Source organism: Dreissena polymorpha, chromosome 13 (genome assembly GCF_020536995.1).
Source record: "Dreissena polymorpha isolate Duluth1 chromosome 13, UMN_Dpol_1.0, whole genome shotgun sequence".
NCBI lineage: Eukaryota > Metazoa > Mollusca > Bivalvia > Myida > Dreissenidae > Dreissena > Dreissena polymorpha.
In genome coordinates, this window is record NC_068367.1 from 3,798,085 (window position 1) to 3,822,457 (window position 24,373).

At 34.6% G+C, this 24,373-nt stretch overlaps 1 protein-coding gene across 1 annotated transcript in view; it reads right to left on the reverse strand.

Annotated features, from left to right (window-relative positions):
• Nucleotides 1–1,999, reverse strand: part of LOC127855809 (perlucin-like protein) — a 12,900-nt gene extending 10,901 nt beyond the window's left edge. The window contains exons 1-2 of the mRNA XM_052391622.1: nucleotides 1,798–1,999; nucleotides 933–1,575 (exon numbers count right to left, since the gene is read on the reverse strand). Coding sequence (XP_052247582.1) covers nucleotides 933–1,575; nucleotides 1,798–1,809 — 655 coding nt within the window. The 5' untranslated portion in view covers nucleotides 1,810–1,999. The remainder of the gene's footprint in view (nucleotides 1–932; nucleotides 1,576–1,797) is intronic.
• Between the last annotated feature and the right edge of the window lie 22,374 nt (nucleotides 2,000–24,373).

The window sequence follows — 24,373 nt, forward strand, 5'->3', positions numbered from 1 at the left end:
AAAAAACTATTTCCACTTTGAGAATAATAAAACTTGTCCGCATTGTTATTTTATCATATCTTTACCTTGCATTTTTTTATTTCAAATTAAACAATCACAATGAAGAGGAGGTGTTTCGCATGCAATGCCTATGTTCATAACTCAAAGATCAAGAAAACACTTACATGTCCAAAATTAAAGTATCCACATTATACAGCTTGTCAGTACGATGTTTGCATATTTGCTCAAGGAATTGTTATTTATTGTGAACAAATATTCACCGTGAACTTTACACATATAATCACTGTAAGGAAGCGTTGTGTCACATTGCACGCTAGAATGATGTCCCTTGCTAAATTGTTTATATTAGATTTACAGGTTTCATAAGCGTTTATGTCAATGCAACACTTTAATATCAAATATCAAATAAAACTTCTTGTAAGAATTAAGATTCATTTGTTAATCTTTCAGTGATAACATAATTTACATAACTTGCTTAAATTGGTCACTAAAAGCAGATTGCTTTCCGTGCACAAAACATGTTTCTCTTATGCAAAGATAAGGGTCACATTTTTAGGTAAAACGTCCAATTTTGGTGCAAGCAAGCTTCAACATTCGTAAAAGGCGCTCAACATAAGTTACTATAATCATGCTTTTAGTTTGAGACCTATACACTAGATTAAAGCAGAATAGCTTGCCATTATCAGTTTTAAAATAGGTTAACAAGGCAGAGGGCGTTGCAACTATAGATATCAAGGTTGCGTGGTTAAAGATGTGTTTAAATAAATATATAGGTCTGATGACATAACTAAATTGAGAAAGTATTTCATTGTTTGCATGTTACAGATAATTTTATTTTGGTTCCCTCCGAAATGTTAGATGATGTAATGTATTGATCGTTAATAGGACATGGTCCTTGCAAAGCAAGAAGCAGCCTATCTCGTCATACGTACCGCTGGTATGATATAGAACGTTACATCCATAACCTAGGAATTGCAGGTGGTTTGCTGTTAGGAAGAACATATCATCCAATTGAGTATTTAAATTATCAAAATCCACAAGGGATTTTGAAACACATACTTTAATCCTCTTTGATTTTAACGCGTTTAATGATGCATTATTTGAATATGTTTTAGTAAAATATTGGTCGTGCATATTTTGCCGATCTTGTTTAATAATAATACACGTTGTCGAATCCTTATGAATTGCTTTGGCAGTTAAATTGTCAATAACACTGCGAACCAATTTGGTATATTCAGGATGTTGTTGTTGCATGTCCCTGACCTTCGTGCTGAGTTTGACCTGTTGAAAATCACACAAAATCGTCGATAACTCATTCAGACCAAAGTATTCAGAATACGTGTGCACGGACTCAGCCACGTCGCCAGTTGGAAGTGTTCCAAAGCGAAGAAACGCCAGGATATGTTTGAATATTTTTCCGTCACAGTCGATGACAGATCGGCCGTCTTTGTCTTTGTTGATCACGTGACGTCCGCTAAACATGGCCGCCAACATGCTGTCGGGGTATTTGGTGAGTGTGGATAGTGTTGTGGTGAAGTGGGTTCCGCCCACATTTAAATCAACAACACTTGAAATCTAGAGTGAAGCAACAATTGTGTACGCTATTAAACCAATGTTCATATAAACAAGTCAATTCATTTACGACATATTTCGAACTAATCATTCATGATAGACACACTACCTGTAAACCAGAGTCCTATTTGGTAGTTTCAAATATAGTAAAATCAATGTTTTTAAAGTAATAAACCTGTTTTTGTTTCTCCTATAAACTTTATTATAAGATAAAAATGCTTATACCTTGTCAGCCATTATGTCCTGTGTAACAAAGCTGTTCAATTAGTTCCCTCTAATCCTGTTTAGTATTGGTGTAATTGTTATTTATCACAAAACCGCGAACGTGGTAAAGTGTCATTTTTAAGTAGCGACATCTCGCGTATGCGTTTTCATTTTGCTGATAAAATAACAAGGTCAGGTTATGTTGAATGTGCAAATTTACACATTAAGTTAAAGATCGCAACTCAATAGATAGTTAATGTATAAGTTACGCTATCACAATAAGTAGGTCGTATAGCTAATATTTTAAGCATGATAGTGTACACGTTGGGATCGTTTGAGTTACAAAGAATACTACCATTAAAGCGGGACTGCACGATTTTACATGTGTTAAATTGTAATATATTGATAAAAAATATGTTACAATAACACAAAATAGGCAAGAAAAATTATACATTTAAGACGAATTTCAGATAATGCAGCAAAGACAAATTAGCGCCCCGAGCCGATTGTGACGAAGATATTTCGTACATATTTTCCTACAATAACCGAAGCATTCGTCCTTTTATTAGGATCGGGGTTAGTGTTTGTGTGTCATATGAATAGATATCGTTGCAGGAAATAAAAATGATCCGTAAAACTAAATTGAGATTCACATCGTACATGCATGATATACGTGCTGGCGAATTCGACTGTACAGATTTTCGATTTCAGAATTAAATATCTGGCTTATTTCGCATTTTTCGACACATGTTCTTCTTAACTTTAATTTATATTGAAATATATGTATAATATGTTTTTTACACATTTTAAAGGGGCCTTTTCACAGATTTTGGCATTTTTTAACTTATTCATTAAATGCTTTATATCGATAAATGTAAACATTGGATCGTAAAAGCTCCAGTAAAAAATCAAGAATAAAATTAAAAAAAGGAAAAGAACATTGCCCGGACCAGGTTTCGAACCAGTGACCCCTGGAGTCCTGCCAGAGTCCTGAAGTAAAAACGCCTTAGCCTACTGAGCTATTCCGCCGAGTACACATGCTGAACGTATTTTATACCTTATATAAGCAATCTTCGTAGTTTCACAAAATTTAACGACAAAAACAGAACTCTCCAAATTATTCAATCGTTTCGCGTTGCAACGCTTTATAATTTTTAGGTTTTAAAAGTGTCAAAAGATGCATATAATGGCTCTATTAGACCATGGTTAATGTTCAGTATTACTGTTTCCTTACAAATATCATAACTAAAACGAAAATTTGCGAATCTGAAACAACTTTTTTCAATTTTGTCAATTTACCAAAGCGTGAAAAGATCCCTTTAAATAAATTCATAAATATTTGACAAAATCGTGCAGTCCCGTTTTAAACCAGTTTTCTGATCCATGCTTAAATCTAGCATTATCAGCGTTTCATATCAAAGCAGAATTACGTGTTTATGTGCAGTGATTTTACAGGTTCCAGGTGAATATTGCTGAAAAAGCCAGATTCCATACGGACATAAATAATTATGTTAATTTCATAAACATGTCACCGATATATTTTTTAAACTTCCTTCGGGTCGAAATTGTATGTCGTTGTCGACATAGCCTTGAAATCATAGCTGGTCTACCGACATCCCTTTCTGCTCTGACATGACTTTATCAGCAACCTGGCATGTCATATACATGTAAGTAAGGTTTATTTGCCATACGGCCACCGGCCCTTGCATATACATAAATACATACAAAATGCATATAGATATAATATCAATGTGAACACATATATAATTCAACAGTGGTACAGCAAAACAAGTGTTTAAGTAACAACATCATTTTACGTCTTTCGAAGGCATAGTAAATATACATGGCAATATTTCGTATAATGTTGTCATCACGCGTGGCCATAGCATTATTAAATTTGTTGATTGTTGGCTGATGGTAAAACCGGGAAGAAATATACGTTTCTCGGAGATCTTCATAGCAAGAACATACAAGTAAAAATGATATTCGTCTTCGATAGAAGTCTTGCACAAGGGACATAACCTTTCGTTTCTTTCTATATTTATGTATCGCCCATGTTCAATCATAAGTTGATGTGATGAAGTTCTGAAACGGACATATGCATTTCTAAATTTTTGAATTAAAAGGACGTTAAGGTACTTTTCCCATTCAAAATCTATTTTAAAACCGGTATAGCTTATCAATTTTGAAGTTTCATTGAAAGATTGTGACCATGACTGTTTACATATATCTTTCAAGCGTTGAAAATAATAGAACAAAAATACGCTTTCATTTACAACACCTTGTTCATTCCAAACATACCCAAATCCTACAGAAAATAAATGTTCACGTAGTGACGAGACCCAATTTTTATAACCTAAACCATCATACACTTTTAACATTTCATAACATTTTTTTTACATTTCTAGTATTTGGCATGTTTAACAAACGCAACCAGAATTTAATGACACGTTTACATGTCAAAATATATACAGGATATCTTCCACAATCGCCAAGTACAGCCATATTACATGTATGTAATGGTGCTGACATAAATCTCTTGCAAGCATATATATGGACACGTTCGACAACATCAAAGGATTTTAGTCCCCAAAGCTCTGAACCATATAATAAGATAGGCATAACCTTGGCATCAATTAGCTTGAAATAACAGTTATATTCCATTGGCATATATTCGTACAAAGAAGATATCAGCGAAAAAATTACACGTTTTGCTTTAATAGCCATATTTTCTGACATTTTATACATGGACATAGTTGATGAAAAATATATGCCTACATAATTGAACCCGTTAACACATTCTAACTTTTCATCGGCATAATACCAATTTTTCCTTTGAGGATAACCTTCCCCCGATTTTAAAAACTACTATTTTAGTTTTTTGAACATTAACTTCTAGTTTATATTCAATGCAAAATTCATGTAAATAATTTAATTCTTGTTGTAGTCCAGAAATAGTATCAGATGCTAACGCAACATCGTCAGCGAATAACAACATAAATATTTCGATATCATATGGTGTTAGTTGTATACCCTTTATGTGCTTGCTTTTAAGATTTTCATATAAATCATTTATAAATAGACACAAATAATGTCGGACTTAAATTACAACCTTGCCGTAGACCCATAGGACAGTAAATTATGTCACTTAAAGTATGATTAGACTTCACTTGAGTTTTCACTTCTGTATATAGACCCTTTATGGCGTTTAACAATTTTCCACTGATGTTATTTGTTAATAGCGTGTGATATAATTTCCCCCTGTCGACGTAATCAAATGCCTTTTTAAAATCAACAAAAGCAACATATAAAGTTTTACCTTTTCTACACAAATATTTGTTGATTATTGAGTAAAGAACAAATGCGTTATCAATCGTTGAATACCCTTTTCTAAAGCCGGCTTGTGAATCTGTTATACGCCCATATGCTTCACAATAGAACGTTAATCTTTTGTTTAGTATATAAATATATATTTTACTGAAGATATCTATAAGGGTTATACCCCTGTAATTGTCAGGGTTATTTTTGGGTCCTTTTTTATGTAACGGTATCATTACAGAGCTCGCCCATTTTCGAGGGAAGTAGCCTGTACTAAAGATCTTATTCAAAATAATAATAACAAAAGGTAGAATAATATCAATACTGTATATGAAATGTTTAGTTAGTAAAACACCAGAATTAGCTTTAGAAGGGTTTAAGCATTTTACTGCCTCTAATATTTCTTTATCTGAGATAGGAGAATTGAACAATTCATCCTGACATTCGTCAATATTAATATTTTCTCCGACATTATTAACAGCAAACATTGTGTCCTCTGTTTCATGGGCATGACTATTTAAAAGTGTATTAAAATGGTCAAACCATTGTTCACAAGATATGGTCGTTTTATTTATCTCCTTTTTTTGCAGCTTTTTAATGTTCATCCAAAAAGCTTTCTGATCGCGAACTGAGTTAGTAAGTGTATTTATCACTTTTGTTTTGCATTCATAACGTTTCTTATTACACATAGTGCGATAAGCTGTTTTGATTGACATATACATATTCAAATTAGTGACACTTTTATAACGCCGAAAATTTCGCATATTGACTTTAGTTTTATAATTCTTACAGTCCCGGTCAAACCAAGTTGATTTGGTAAACCGATGTAAACAACGTTTTCGTCTGGATACTGAATGCTCATTACAATTTATTAAGACGTTTTCAAATTTTGTCACAATTTCGTCAATTGTCATGCATGTGTTTTCAAAAGTAAATGACATTCCATTATCATCTATTAACGACTGTAAATTGTCTTTATAAATGGCAATATTGTCGGTACTAAAGTCGGTTATGGTTATAATATGTTCATGGTTTTGGTTTGAAGTTTCAGATTCATATGCGTTTGTCTTTAATTTTAACACAATAGGTAAATGGTCAGATGAGCAATCATTGCCAACAAACAGATCTTGTACAATATCAAATATTTCAGAACTACCAACAAAATAGTCAATGACGCTGCAACCGTAGGAGCTAACGAATGTATCGTAGGAGCTAACCTTTATCTTTATCGTCCCCACATCGACCATTGAAAATAAACAATTCATAAGCTTTACATAGATTAAGAAAATTTCGACCGTAGTTTTTTACATGGAAATCACTTGATATACGATACGAGGGTTAATACAAAATATTTCTTCTAAATCATGAAATATTTGCAAATTTAAGTTAACATCAATAAAATCAGGTTCTTTCCTGTTCTGGCATTCAAATCACTAGCTAGCAAAATGTGGTGTTCTGCGTAATTAATATTGCAAAACAAATTTTCGATAATTGCTATACCCTTGACACTACTTACGTAATAAGCAGGGGAAGAATCGGGCGCTATATAAATTGCAATTAATAAAATATCTTTTGATGTATTAAAAAGACGTTCATCCATATTGAAAACCAATCCTGCTTCAAATGAACGATACACGTGATACACAAAGGCACAAAACAATTTTTAATTCCTACTAGGACACCACCCATATTTCGACCACCTCGCCTAGAAAGTTTAGATGGTGAACAATACCATACATAACAAGCTAATTCGTTAATTTGCTTAATTTCATCGTCATTGGACTCCCACGTTTCTAACAAAATTATAATATCATATTGGGATATAAATGTAAGAAATAATGGGTCAACTAGTTTCGATCTCAGCCCTGCAATGTTCCATAAGAGTATAGAAATATCAGAACATCGAGGGCTTTGGCCACAATCCTAATCTACATTTGAAGGAATGTCACTGCTATAACTCGGGTCCGTCGGTTGTCGATTGTTTGTGGTGTCGCTGCGGTTTTGAACCTTACGCCTAGCCTGTAAGATGACCCTGTTTTCCACTGACTCTTGCCTTTGATAGAGAACACCATTTTTGAAGTACGCATTTATACCCCGTTGATGCAGCTCACGAACCTTTGTGCGTTGAAACTGAGTGAGTTCACTGAATATGCGTATACCTTTAACACGCAGTTGATCGCGTATCTTACACAGTGCTGCCTTTATATCGAAAGTTTTAAATTTAGCTAGCACCATCCGGGGGGTGTTCGGGCTGAATTTACCTACTCTTTTAATATCAATGAGAGCATCGCCTTGTAGAGAATCATTTGGGTATGCGACATTATATATATCAGAAGCAAATTTCAATTTGGTTTCATCGCTTGTTTTATTTTCATCATCTTGAAGGCCGAAAATTCGAATACTGTTTCTTATTTCCGCACCTTCTAGTTTTTCAAGGCGCTTGGTGATATCGCGCAGGTCAGAGCTATCCCTATCAAGCATATGTGCTACTTCCTCAAACTCGGTTCGCAGGTTTTGATGCTCAATGTCGATATCATCAAATTTTGTCTCCAAAGATTGAATATGTTTACCCATGGAATGTTGTCTTGCTTCTATATTGTTGATTTTACAGTTCATATCGTTTAACTCCTGCTTTACCCACTGCATATCGTGTCGCACAGCCTGGATTTCAGCCTCTATTACTGCAATGCTGTCATTCGTCTGTTTATTGTATGCCGCCATTGTATATACAATATACTGTGTATCCGGGTTCATGTATGGACCTGTGTAAAAGCTAGAAGGTGAAGGTGGTCTGTTTGTATTATCACCGTGGGACGCACCATTTGTTGGCCCGGGATTAAGTTCCACATCGCTGGCTAATGACAGTATTTGTTGGTAAAAACCTTGGTATAAACAAGCATATACAATAGGTCCGCCGCTAACATGCACATCAGTTGTACAATATTTAAAGTTGATCGGCAAATGAGTTTGGGCGTTACGGTCAATAAGGTTTATGGCATGATTCTTGGCAATAAGAATACTTTGTGCGTATGCATATAGTCCCAACACAAATAGTAGGCACACAAATGTCCTGAAGTGAACATCGGTACCTTGCGTACACGGATTATAATGTTCATTGTTGCACCTCCGTGGTGCACGTGCGCACGGCTGGGTAAAACCTCCTATTCGTATGCGATACTGTGTAATGTCTACTCCCATTGCAATGCAGTCACGATTTTGTTCAGTTTATTGATGACTAAATTGGTCGTTTTGCACCGCTGACCACACTGACCGATACCCACTAGCGATAAAACAAATGCGTCACGGTATGTGAGCGCTATTTATATTCATTGTGTTTATGTACATGTAGTTATGAAAATATGTTAGCAAATACCTCCTTTTCCAAAGTCATAAATCCAGAATTCAACTTGAAAAACACTTTATATATCGAACTTAAACTTTCAGACACGTTTGTACTTAAGCCCAATGATACAAACTTCCGTTTAATTAACATTTAAACTCCCACTGATAAAACACGTCTTGCTGTACCGACAATTGTGACTTTGTATGTCAGGCAATTTTCTTTGAAAGAGGACTATACGTTCTCAACACGTGGGGCTCGCTTGTTTAATAACCGGGTAAGCGATCAAATAATAGGTCTTTTAAGTACCAGAGTTGGTTTATAATACTGCCGAGTTTCAAATGAGGAGAAACGATACAATAAACATTGCGTCGATATACTCAAGAACTTCCAGAAAACACTTTCATTAGCACTCACTATTGATATCACTTTGATTAAAATAATTGCTTGTTTGATCTAATTATGGAAAGCGTATCTAGCACTTGCGATTGTTTAAATACCAATATAACAAGACTGGTTTATATGCAATACAGAAGAAAAGATTAGAAGTTCCTTTTCGCTCTTACATGTGGTAATTTTATGTGTAAGTGTATTATATTATGTTGTTACTTCCTCATTTATATGCTACTATTTACTGATTTACTGGCCAATCCTCATTTGAGAACTAGAAAATGATTCGATTCTTCAATGGGGAAAAGTCTGGAAAATTTCGATTCGAACAATTCAAAACTCATTTAATCCCTCTTCAATGGTTACAAGGTTGTTCTAAGATTAGACGTGTTTGCATAGATTTTGAGGACGCGAAAACGTTTCGAAGTATGACTACATATTTTTCAAATAAATATTCTGACCAAGTTTCAACAAGACTGAGTGAAACAGACGCTTCTAGAGTTTTAACGAGCTAAAGATAGACGACGAACACCTCGCGCGTAGACGAACGCCGGAGATGAAATGAACATAAAAGCTTTCCATGAGCATTTCCTGCTCAGGTGGGCTACATTATTATACATTTACCAAATGCTAGTGACCGAAGCAGATCAGTTGAACGTTCCTCAGTTACACACATTAAATACTAATAAAAAACTTGTATAGGGAAACATTTCCGCCAGGTTTCTTAAATTTATATGCTGTGCTTTAGTATGTTTTGATACGTTCCATATTACGAAATTTTGTAGTTTATAGGGACCACATTTTATGGATTACTACAGTTAGTAAAAGTATAGTGTTGCTTAAGCAACTTCCTGTACATCGGATTGACATGTCATTGATACCCCGCTAGTGCTTTATGAGGATAGCGTCACTTTTGCAGATATAATGTAGCACTGTAGACCAGCAGTGCGATTTACTCCGTTGCAATTCAGACGGCGTACCAACGTGATTTGTTATGTATTAGACCCCTGACTCCTGAATGGATGAGATGTCTAGCAAGATGGACACGGCGTTAAAAATGACGCACATACTAGGTTATTATGTTAAAATTCAGCGTTCTGAATTATATAGTTCTGCTGTACTCCTGTTTTATATGCCCTTAATTTTACTGTACTTAATTATCGTTTAATATGTTCTTAAATAAATAAATATTTGCGTGGAACTACGTGAAAATTGATACACTTCAATGTTTAGATTTTAACAACATATCACATTTTTAGCCTTCGTAAATATACACAAATGTAAAAAGTGAAACAATTATCTGTAAAATACCCATTACAAAAGATCCATCCGTAATAATACAGATCATTTTGTTTAAGTGTACATATGTATTTGTCGGTATAATAGTACTTAGTGCTGACATGTCGCAATATTATTTTTATCTCACTTTTACAGCGAATTCGGTTGATTAAAGCCCCTTTGATTAAATTTCTGCTATAAACTACGGCACGAAATGACGTCATTTGTTCGACAAAATGACGTCAGACATCCAGCGAAATTATCCAGTTAAACTAATTTTGTTTACATAAAAAGGTTTACTGAATACAAAGTGGCATAAATAGAATAATAGATTAGTGTTGATTTTAGATAAGGTTTATCATGCTCGGCACGAAAACGAAAAAGCACTAGCCAAGGCTCGTGCTTTTTGTTTTCTAAGCCTCGCACGATAAACCTGATCTATAATCAACACTAACCTATTATTCTCTATTTTATCAATATGGCAGCAAACTTAATATCAAGAAGTTATAAACAAGCTCGTTAATGTCATGATTCCTACATATCACTAGTATGGATTGCGTCATTGTTTTCAAGGAACTTATTTTTGACGATGCTGCTTCAGCATCGTCTAAGTTATCATACCATGAACAATTCTTCACAATGGCGAGCTATGTAAAAGACCGAGCCAGTCCGATTGAGATAGTGTCGATTTTCTAATCGGCATATCTCGCTAATTAGCATTGGTAACATTCTCCAGCAGAGTTGTCGTTCATGCCTCTACATAGGGTACGACTAAAATGCGTATATGACTCATATCGGCGGATATGACTGAAAAGTGCGGATATGAACAGATAAAGGCTTTTCAAATGTATTTTCCTTTATTTTTGTTATATGTTAAAATCGTTCTGTGACAAAAATACACGTCGCTAATGTGTAATGTTACGATCGAAAGAATTTATAAGCGTTTTTAATTGGCATTTTAATTTCAGTAACTCCAAATTAATATCCGCAAATATGAACGACCAGTCAGACCACCGCTTTTATTAAATTGCTCTATTTTGAGGCAGTCTTAACATATTTATCACATATTGTGATTTTGTAATTCAACAGTGATTTGTTCATAACAAAACTGCAAAAAAAAAACGCATAAATATTGCCTTTATTCGTTCATAGTCGCACTTTTCGTTCATATCCGCGGATATGAGTCATATGCGCATTTTAGACGGACCGCTAAAGGTCATACAACAATGGCCGCGCCCATGAGAGAATCTTCACACTCGTGTCAAAACTTTCTCACAGCATACATCGGCTTGTTTGGCTATTTAGAAACTGTCATTTAGGATAAATGAGTTATTTATTAACTAAATCTCCGCTAATGTCAACAATGGATTGAATTCGAAGGATACATTCGATGTGAATGCAGGACTTTCTGGATCTTGACAGCTTGACACGGCAAAACTAGAATTTTTAGTTATCAATTTAAGTAACACTTTGCTTTGTAAATTGTATTCGAGCATTTTGCGACTTATTGAATGACTATGATACCCGATATCAACATATCACATGGGATTTGCAGATCACCAAGCTGTCCTGAAAACATTGATTACAAAGTCTTTACTCATATTACGGGTTTGTATTATTTCTTCTTTCTATTTTAGTATTAAATATCATTTTTAAGACAAATGAACTGTGTCACAGTAAAAGAGACATTAAGGCGATTGTGGCCAGTTTGGATCCAGATCAGCATGCAGTCGCTTGAAAGCTGTTTGCTTAAAAGCGGTTTTCTGACAATAACAAATAGTTTAATTGGATACTGATTAGACTGCCCTTTCCCTGTGACCTGGCTCAAATAATAGTATTGCCATTAATCAAATGATTTTATTTCGAACATTAATCAAGTGTTTTTTTTCTGGTTCTTCGGGATTAATGACTCCAGCACTTTCTTGTTGAGTATTGAATACTGCTTAAGGCGATGCTAGGGGGCGTGAGAGATGTTGCATCTACCATTATCTCTCATGAACTGACTCAATAATGCCGAGTCGGCAATATTTGACTTAATTTTTGGTTTGGTTGCTATGACGAGGGATCGAAAAATTTCAGAATCGTGCTATAAGCCTAGTGGTAGAGTATCGTCTTTGATTGCAGGATGTTATGCTGCGGGTTTGATCCCCAGAAGCGACATTGAAAACTAGCCATCTTTATTATCTAAAAGGCTGCTTAACCTGATATACTAAGATAATGTGAATTTTCTCTCAAGTGATGGTCATCAGTTATATTATATATAAACTCACAGCAGTAGTAAACAATGGGACAATGATTTATGAACGCATCTTTCATTTGACTTTGACACTTTGAGTTTGACATGGCCTAGATTGAAATCTGTGACTTGACTTTACCAGCACTCTTGTGACAGAGCTAGAGTGTAAATGCACCATTGAAGATCACCTCAACATGCATATTCGAAGGTTATATCTCAAGGAAAATAGAAGTTATGAGCATGTTTCGAAACCTAAACGCAAAATGTGTCGGAAAGACGGACAGACGGACGGACGGACCGACGGACTGACAGTCCGATCACTATATGCCCACCTTCGGGGGCATAAAAATATGATACATAATTATGTTTCATATTGTTTAGAGGGTATGATTTTCCCTCTGTTGTATCAATGTATTGTTTTACTTCTTTAATCAGTGTGCTTAAAGATATATAAACATAGCTGCAGGGTCAGAGCTTCAGGCAATGAATATTACATCCCCTGATCTCTTTTTCTAATGGATATTTTCGCTAGATCCTACATTCAATACAGTCAAATATGCTGGTTATTGAGAAGGGCGAAGAACTACTTTTATTGCGCATAGATTAAGTGGTGTATCGTAGTTTTGGGAATTTGTTTTTTGGCAGCCAGCCAATTCGGATAAGCTCAAAAAATTGTATCATCACTATGGCCTTGGGGCTAACCACTGCAAGCTAAGCACAACACAGGAAAAAGTTTCATTAAATATTGTCATTATGTTCAACGATTGATGTAACATTTACTGCCCAAGTTCACTCGATTATGATATTTAAGGAAAATTCTAATTGTAAACAAGCAGTATTTTTTGGTATTATTTTTAAAAATAAAAACATGATAAGATATCATGATGATAAGGCCGCATGACAGATTGCATCATTTAGTTATCCGGTCTTTGAGTATCATTACTGCCAATGCATGCTTAATTTTTACATTTATAGTGAAACATACTTAAATGATGACATTAACGATAGCTTTGACTGAACAGGTGCGTGCAAAAATGAGCACGGCTCAATGAAACGAACGATTACCTGACGTGCCTCTGCAAGAAGTACCTCTGTAAGGGAAGCAAGTACAGAACATTGTCGGCTGAGACGTTATTAAAGCTGGAGTTATGCACCATGCGGTGTTTAAGAATTCGATCTCGACGCTATTTGTTCGTATTAGGAACATAATTGGCATACAGAAAATAACACATATGTGAACAATCCGCGTCAACCCGTGCCGTGAAAAATGTTTACTGGAATTTGACACACGCACATATTATTATATTTTTCTACGTAATCAATTTTTTATAAATAAAGGTAAAAAGGTACTGTGCCGCCACTTATTTTTTTTTCAATTTAATACCATACATCGTGTAGATTTTTTACATGGGAGTCATACATTGGCTATATGATGCTGAACGTACTATGTACATTATTTATTGTGTGTGTAGCATCTATAGATGCTTTTTAGCAATTTTAATTGACAAAAAAGCGCACATATTGAAGTTTTATATTTGCGCTTGAAATAGTTGCTGTGAAAATGCATATCAATTCACAATCTGGCAACACTGACATAACTATTATTGTGTTTCCTTACTCTGTGGGCTAACAATCCCGTGTTAACTCTCGGTGGTGGGTAATTTCCAACGATATTTTAAATCGTCTTAAGTTAAGACGTGACGTGGCAATCTTTACTTAACTACATCCCAGTGAAAGTTATACGAACTCTCGGATTTACTGAATGAACGACATGCATGAGTAAACAACGATTATATCGTTGATTAAGTCATAGATTCGGTTTAAAAATAGAGATGAAATTAAATCAATTTATAAGACATTTATTTGTATTATTTAATAGAAATTATTTATGTTATTATGCTTAGGCCTAGTTATTGGCATTGGACCTTTGTTTTACACTGTGCGAACGACAGGGTGGGGTGGCAAAACTAACAACTGACCAACCATCTAAAAAATGGTGATCCGAGAATAGCGGATACTCGTGGACAACGGTCACTTTTGCCATTTCTCTTGACTGACTACTGTTCTCAGTTTTGACTGTAAATCAATTTCAGTCTCATGATCAAATTCACCAAAAAATATACGCTCACATTAAAGAATTCAAAATACATCTTCCACTGAATGGATTCAGGCAATTTTAACCAAAATAGAATGGTTATACCAATATAATGCAGAAAGTTAATATTAAAATCATAACATAGAAAACTCTTAAGGACATGAAATATATTACTCAAATTTATTATAAATTAATTATATAACTCAGTCAATATTTTTATCAAGAAACCATGGATATAATTAAGACAAAAACACACAGGTGCCTTGGAATTTGATCTGACCACGTAAAAATCCGTACCTTTCCATTAAGAAAGCAATAGTGAAATAAAATAATGAATCCATTCGTGATGAGGATATTTGATATATCTCACCTCCTACAAAAATGACCTAATCCGATTGGCTTAGAGCGGTCACGTGCTCATGGAAAACTTCCCATACACCCGAGTAATCTCCATACCCACCGAGTAATATAGTAGTAGGCTGAGATATAATCGTTACACCGCTCTCGTATGGTAATAAATTACTGAGGGTGTATATCCCATACACTGTCAGTTACTAACGGTGTAACTAATAACGTACGCCAAGACGGCGACCTTAAATGGGTTCTTGGAGAGCGGATCTTCACCAGGGTATCTTCAACAGGGTAAGCTGGAACTCGATGGCCTACTTGCTGTTGTTAAAATAGGCACATCGTTAGTGTAGAAGGAGAGTATATTGGTTGTGAGAGAAAATTAGCGACGGAATATAACCGTCGGTACATGCCGGAATTAGTCCTATTAGTACAAAACGGATTGAAAGTCTTGCGATTTTAAGTACATTAAGGTTGGCAGCAATATTTACTATGTTCATCAAATCACGAGTGTTAGCAGAAGCGCATTTATGTATATTAAATATCATGTAACTTGTCCATCCTAATATAACTAATACGATTCCGCGTATTACTTCAATATACCATGACGTTGAAAATTAATATATTCGATCGACCCATATTTTGTAATAAATCACGCGCGTGGGCTTGATAAAGTAACAGTGGTTTTCTAAAAATTTGGTTCAAGCTCACAATCGGTAGACGTTTATAAAATGTTTATAAAAATAATAATAATAAATAGCATGCATTTCCGGTTTGAGTACACGAAGACGACGTTGTATTTGTAATCACCCGTTCTCACAGAGCTGCGACTTTACGAAGATCATCCCGATCAAGCCACGATCTGAAAAAGGTTTGGATCGGGGCGGATCGAGGCCGATTGGAGTCTTAATCGAGCAATTTGGCTCTTTTTTGTTCTTGTTTCTTGTTGGCCACGATCCCGCTACGCTTGTTTTGAGCATGTTCAAAATAAGCGTGGCGAGAGCGTAGAGCTCTCCGTTCATGAAGACTACCGCGATCATACTGCGCTTATGAAGACTCCAATACGTCTCTCTTGCGATTTGTCACGATCGGCCACGTTTTCGGCCACGCTTTAATCGTAGTAGAAGCGGCGTCTATGTGTGAACAGAGGGTGAGTATGTCATTACCCATTGAACTTTCACCTGGTTTGATGAATTGAAATTGTTTTGTAGTGGTTATCCAAAGTTTCGAGACAATGACACTGATCATCTTTAGTAGGAACCTTAAGTTTCCTGAAAGATAAAACGTATTATTGACCGTTACAGCTTTAATACATTTTGATAATCAGTGAATTACATACGCGTTTGTTTGTCCAGTTTAAAAGCAACTAAGGTTTTATGCAAAATAACGTCTTCGTTCTTTTTGTTAGCGCATAGTGTTACAATTATTACATTGGTCGGAGCGCCAAGCAATTATTATTACTGTCAACGTTTTATAAGATTAGCATTTTTGTGAAAAAAACTTTGCTGAATAAACACACAGGGAATATGATGACTTTACGATCATATGGCGACGTGCAAAAATTCATTTTCAATAACCTGTGCATCGATACTATCAAACTATGAGGCCCAGTCTATACGTGTTTTAATGTGCGTCTCAAACCGGGAGGACAATTTCGCGTTCTGCTGATCAACACTTAGACAACGAGTGCTGGTTCTACCCAAGAAGTGACTAAATATGTCTTATGATGGTGATGGTAACAATGATACAATTTTGGCGCAATGTTAAACAATTATGTAATAAATCCATATGAAAACGGAAATATTTGAAATACTGTTATCTTAAGGGAGGTATTAACGCCTAAAGTGTATGGCAAATCACTGGCCGAAATAATAAAAAATTTACGTGTTTGACCAAATATTGAATGTATTATAAAGGTATTGATCTGGTTGGCTGTAAAGAAACATCAATTGCTAGTTACTGAAATAAGATAAGTGTGATTATTGAATAATATACGTGTCTGGACACGAACATCATGAACTTTCGCAACTAGCTGAAACTTAGTAAATGGTAGTGTTTTAAACAAATGTTGCTGCAATCCCAGTTTCATTTTCCATCAACCACTTTTAGTCCAATAATTTCGGCATACAGAATAACGTACTTCAAACAATTATTCCTTTTGTACGACCGATTTTTTTTTACACATTCGCATGTTTCAAGTTTTTGAATCGCACGAAGTTGTGAACTTTCAGTTTCCTACCAACGTTGAACTATCTGTTATAGTTTTTAGTTCTTCGCTTGCGAAGGACTAAGGTTATGCGTGTGCGTTTCAAGTCAGTCGGCTTTTAGCTACGCTAGGAACGATAACCACCTTAGCTACACTAGGAACGATAATCTGACTGTTTATACTCTACCACAGGTACACTGCAGACAGCAGTGCGTGTATGTAATTAATATGTGTTTAACAGCTTGTGGGACGACATTGGCCAGTTTGTCATTGAAATATGTACATGGAAATATCGGCTGCTTTCAGGGAACACGGGGCTTATGCATGAATCAGTGGTGTCCCAGATTAGCCTGTGCAAACTGATTAGCCTGTGCAATGCACACAAGCTCTTCAATTAGGACACTTTCTGATGGTGTTTTTCGTTTAAAGAGAATTCATTTCTGCGTTGAATGAGACAAAGGTCGTGAAAATCGCTGCAAAATTGATGAGGTAATGGCTGTTCAAAACGATGCATCCCGTTTTCGGGTGATTTCGAGATACATTGTTTTATATATATTTGATAGTGATTTTTTCTTTAGAAAAGTTGATTTTTCGTTATAATATGATAATTTATCATTCAAAATGATGTTTTCACTTATTAATATCATAGCCACACGCTAACCACCTGTGATTCATAATTTTCTAAAAAAACGCAACTAAATTACAAATCAATTTTCCAATTTGGAATAAACGAAAATGAAGAGAGCCAGAAGGCATATGGCTTACGACATCCACAGGCCGACCACTTCCATCGTTCGCACGGCGCTAATTGTGCCCTTAATCATCTAATAGTACAGCACAAGTAGGGGACACTGAGTTACTATGTGACTATTCACATTGTTCAAGGCAGTGTTTGGTATCGTTACAGCAAAATGTACTACAATTTTCCTAAATATGAAAACCGTACATAACGTGTGAATATTAGTCAAAGTCTGTACTGCGAAAAATATTTTTTTAAATATATTTTTTTGGAAATTAACTAGGAAGATCGTTCAATTCGATTTATGTTCGTGGTAAATGTGTACATCCGCAAATCATCCGCGAATCATGCGGACTTGAGGATTGCATCGTGCCAGATCTGTTGTATTTGTACTTCAAGAATATTTAAATTAAATCGTATGATATAAAATAGCATATTTTATTTGTATGCATTGATGCATAGTAGTATCTACATGTATGTTAATAAAAAGACTGATATTTTAATACAGAGCAACCCACACATGTGTCCCGATACATTCGTTTTTTAACCATTAAACTTAGTAAAAACACCATAATCGCCTTGATGTGACCACATAAGCCATTTATATTACTGGGTGGTACAATATTTTGTAAAAAATGTTGCTTATTATACTATTGATCGTATTATTGCTGTAAATACCAATGTTTATTAATGTACTATGCGTCACTTATATAAAATATACAACAACTACTACTATGGCATTCGGCTCAACCTCCAATCAAACAAAAAATACCTTTTTCGTTTACGTAAAACGCTAGTTTGAAAATATTGGAAAACCTTCTAAGAGTTCAATAATGTGCATCCTTTGAAACTACTTGTCTAAATAAGTAATAATTTCGTTAATTGTCGATGCTTTACATAACAGCGGTTTTCATTGAAAGTCACTCTCCAGATCTAGGCCTGGTCGTGCAATGACTAAACTACACTGTAAAATCAAAAAACAATCCGAACAAACGAACGTGCCGGCTTTATTTTCATACGAAGCTAGTTTGTTTGTACTGGTAAATTTACTAACAGTTCAATAAATTTTATCTTTTGGAACGTCTTGTGTTAATTAGAAATTAGTTTTCAAATTGTCGTTATTTTTAATAATAACGGTTGATATAGCAACTAACTCTCCGGATCAAAATCCGGCCGTTTTCGGCTTGGAAGACGTATCATAATGTCTGCCTTTGTCGCCGTCAGTTCGCATTGGAATATATCCCATCATTTATGATACCATTTTCGTTATATATACCTTTAGGTGAAATGAATACTATATAGTGTAGTTTACCAACTTCAATAAATTTTTTACATAAATTCGAAAGTAAAAATACACAAATGTCCTAAGAAGTCGCATTATATTTACGGTTTTCTACAAATCGTCGCATTATTCATCATTGTTTAATACTAAGTTATTACAACTATTTAATGGTCTTAAAGTATTATGTAGTTAATGCCTATTCTAATTGACATTATAGTTTATTCTTAATTTAATAGAAGAAGCCTTTAGTTATATTATTTAATATATAATAAAGTCATGACTGATAGCTACAATTATATCTATTATTAGTGACAGTTTAGGATGTGTGAATTCTTTAGCATACTTGTAAATTCAAACTCATGCACTCATATACATATTTTTGTGCAATTCGTTATAACATATTTAAAATAGACTCTCTTACTATCACGCCATTGCGTATGAAAAAGAATTTTTGCAAAGTCTATGTTTTCTAATTGATGTGTAATGATCTACCCATGATTCAGAAACACTCAAGTGTTTAATTCCAATGTGTCTTCTTGTAGTATATTATGCCCATGCAAATGAATGTTACGGATTTACAAATTAGAACATGTTTACTTGCAAACCTTATAACCTCAATCTATATATAGAGTATCATATCACTACAGCAATAAAACGTGTGTCTGTTCTATTTGTGTCTACGACACTTTAGCGTTTTAAATTGATTGGTTATCCGCATAGATATTCCCTAGATTTGTCTAAACATAAACTGCTTATTAGTCCATTACCGGTTTCACCGGAGGGGACTTATGGTTTGCGCTCTGTGTGTCCGTCAGTGCGTCAGTCTGTGAGTCTGTCACAATTTTCTTGATCCTGCGATAACTTTAAAAGTTCTTGATATTTTTTCATGAAACTTGGAAAATGCATAGATGGCAATATGGACATTATGCACGTCATTTCATTTTGTTCCTACGTCAAATATTCTGGTTGCTATGGCAACAAATAGACTAGAAATACTGCTGAAAATGGTGGTTTTTTGGATCCTGCGATAACTTTAAAAGTTCTGAATATTTTTTTGATGAAACTTGGAACATGGATAGATGGCAATATGAACATTATGCACGTCATTTAATTTTGTTCCTACGTCAAAAATTCTGGTTGCTATGGCAACAAATAATAAAAATATTCTGACAATGGAGGAATTTCTGACACTGGTGGAGCCGGTAGGGGACTTTTATTGCTTGGCAATAGTCTTGTTATAAAGGTGACATTATCACACGTTTAAAGGTCTAAATCAAATGTCTTTATAATTGACCTTTTCGACATTATTTTAAGGGAGACAACTCTGAGTGGATTTATTGAGGTGGGGGGGGGTACTCGACCACCTACTGCAGTGCGTCTGCATACAGTTTTCTGTTGATGCAATTATAATTTACCAATAATTTGCAGATATAACTTATATGGTAGGATTTGTTTGTAATTTGTTATTAGTTTAGTATCTTTGATTCAATTGTCGTTCATGTTTATGCTTTTTTTTTCGATTTTATTGTGTTAAATTAGGTAAAAACTAAACATTCAAAAAACAGTGTCAACAGAAACTCGGATTCTGAAAGCCTGAATCTCATTCTGCATGAAGCTCAAGACATCTACACCTGGAATTTTATTAACTCTTGCAATTAATATTATACATCACCGCAGTTACATAACCATGTTCTTTGAAAAAAAAAGATACTTCAGATGTGTGTCTACTTTATACCTGTACATTAAAAATTTTTCCTACACATTCAGAAATATAATAAATTGGATGGTGTTTAAGTTGCTACACACCCCTAAAATAAGTGTCCCCGGTCAAATGTCCATTGGCTAAATATCCATTTGGGTGAAACTTTCACCTGTATCACAGTCATCCCTTAACTGGTTGTTTGTTGGGCTATCCCCATTAACTACCCGTTCATGGCAGATTTGTTCAAAACAAGATCCATGTTTGAAGTATTGTTATTGCTTTAACAGTCTTGATGCTAACCCCTAGCCCGACAGCCTGGGACTAGTGCCATGTATTAAAGTTGAGCTATTAAGATATCCAGATTCATATAGTCGTGCTAGTGGGTATTTTAATCTGTTATATTAATGCATATAGATTCGGGCTAGTTGTTCAAAAATGCTAAAGTGAAGACTGCTTGTATATGCTGGTTAGTCTGAGACATTCCAACAAGCAATAACTGTGACAGTCCAAATACTTGCTCATTAAAGTGTGTGTATGTGCAGGAGCTTGTGTGTATGTTTGGTACCAGCCCATCTCAAAAACTGATTCACTATTTAGTTTTTAACCTAATAGAAGTAAAACCTGACTGTAAAATGTATACCATCATCGTAAAGATTTTGTTGTTTGGATGAAATATTATAAATTGTAATCCCTATTATTTACAAAGAAAACATCAACCGAAAGCTAATTCCTGTTGATGTAGCAGAGCAAAAAGACCTGTAAGTACAGATGGTTAATTGATGATGTTCCTTATGATAGTGCTAGTAGGTACTAGTTGGTTTGTCTTTTTGATAAATCTAAAAGTTTTGTTTTTCATTTATAAAATGGGGTTAACTTAGTTATCCTGCTCAGTGGTGGAATCTACAGAAAATGTTAACATAAGCACATACAGTGTATTTGATACATGTATGCTGGTGACCCTCAACTGCAATTTGGGTTACAGACAGGGTAGCTAGGTGTTATTATTCGAAGAGATGAACCCGAGTTGAGGTTTAAACTTACCAACCCATAAGTGAGTCAGGGATCAGCACTCTACCGATTTAGCTGGCCGGGGTAAGCTTGGAAGTGGGGACTGACTTTAGCTTAGTAATGATCTTAAATAATATTCTAGTTGACAACAAATGTTTTTTTATGTATTTTAAAAGCACAAGTTAGGCTTGCAACAGAACTAATAAAAAATTATAGATTATTATACAATTTACAAATAAAATATATTTGACTATAAAGTAGTCTTATGGTTACTGAAATGTGCAAATACCAATAGTCTTATATTTCTGAAAAATTTAGAAAACTGAGCTAAAAAAATAAAACAATGTTTATTTTTAATAAGTGGGTGGGTTTAAATTAACTTTCACTTACAAATTATAATAGTCTGGGGTTGTTTTAATTTCTGACAGGTTTCTGCACACAATACAGTAAGGTACGATCGTGTTATTTTTGTCAGTACTTTTAATTACAATGGTACTGAAGTAATATCGAGCAGATGGTCATTATAAGTTATAATAACAATAAAGATTGTCTTTATTAGTTATACATCGGCACTCTATCGCTTTTATTTCATGTTGAAAGTCAATACATAACTACATAAGCTGATAGAAAAGGCGTGTACTGTAGAGCGAATACTGGTAGACCCCCCCCGAACCATCAATCTCGCGTTATCTCGGCAGTCTCGTTACGCGTGATTTGACAATGTCGAAATCGTGAATGCATACTAGCCATATAGTAATGATATTTTAAATAATTCATTTGCATATATGTGAGTTATGTTTTCCCACTACTACGACGCAAAACAGCATCACAACTACGCTTAAAATCAAAACATAATAAATCTATTTGCATATATTTGTCCAGCAGACCAGATTATATGTCTATGACTAGACAGTTTATATCGTGTAAATTCACGGTATATATTTTTATTATACTTTAATTAGTGTATTTTTAAATAGAAAGTTTAAATATCGATATGTATGTTTTAATTCATGTCTTTAAATTTGCGAAATAAGTCGATAAGGCCCTTTTAAAGTTGATTACACGACATAAAAATATGAACATGACGTGTTAAATATATTAATGCCACTACAAAAGGACTTCTTTATTTTCTCGGTACGAGACCCCGAACCACTTGCCAAGGCTCGCTTTTTTGGTTGTATAAGACTTGTACTCTGGTACCCGATCTTAACATAATTTTACAGTAGTTGTGATCCCTCATCAACCAATTTTACTAGGATAACACCGATTTAACACTGTATGGTAACATTATATGTGTAAAAATATGAATACTCGAAACGAGTAATCGATTCTTGTATTTTGCAGGGCATTGTTTTGTGCTAATGATTACAGCTTAGCGTTCCAATTATACTAATATGATTATCATAGTTCTATATTCTATATATTTATGTACATACATATGCAATAAGCCGTTTTCCGCTGCAATGAAAATTGCATAACACATTAAAAACGACTGCAATTTTCTTGCGAAAACGTTATAAATGTTGAATTGGTTTAAATAAAACTTAACATATTAATAGCGCTTTGACAAAAAAAATCACGTAGATGTGCCATTATTCTTTCTTGACTGTTAATACAGTAATAAAACAGATATTTTATGTAAACGCCATTATGCTATTGAAGTTTATTATATTAAAATGCAACTTGTTAAAAATTATAGAAAACATTATTTGTAAGTGCTAGGTCCAAGAACTATAACATATTCTCTTTAGTGTTTTTGGAGGTATGTCACTCTGTATTTTTCATGTGATTAGCCTTATGGATATCTTATTGTGCAGATCGTATTTTAAAAAAAGATTTCAAGAGATTCAAATGAAACTGTTTATCAATTAACATACAAACATTGTTGGGTTTCCTTACCCTTGAATATTCTAAATCACAGTTCAATTAAATATAAATATTATAGCGTGTTTTATAGATAGTCTTTATCATTAACTGATATCTGCGCAACCATATGAGGTAATATTTGCTTTCATCGTTGTTGTTTTAATGTCATTATAGATATGTTTTATTGAATCTGTTCGCTTCCGATATTAATATTCAAATAACCTTATACTAATAATAACTAGAACGTGTTTTAAGACGAGTTTAAGTACGTGTTCTGGGAGGGGGGGGGGGGGTCGGTTAATTTATGATACTGTCAGTGGGTGAATAATACTGTCGAAGGGCGAATGATACTGTGAGGGGGGCGGAATTAAATATACTGTCGGGGATGAATGATACTGACAGGGTTGAATGATACTGTCGGGAGTGAATGATACTCTCGGGGGACGAATTATAATGTCAAGGGGGGTATGTGAATGATATTGTCGGGGGCGGAATGATAATGTCGGGGGTGAAATGATAATTATGGGGGCTAAATGATACTGCCGGGGTGAATGATACTGTCGGGGGTCGAATGATAGTAGAAAGAGATTTGGTGTAATGAATTGTATTTTTAAAAAGCTTAATGTTGATATATATTGTTTACTAGATGTTCACTGGAATGCACAAATGGATAAAAAAATATAAACTCACGATTGGGTTGGGATTGCTCCATTAGTATTGGGTCAACTAATTCAATGAGTGTTGCCATCTTTAAAAAAAAAACAAATTAAAGTAAATTCAGTTGTCAAC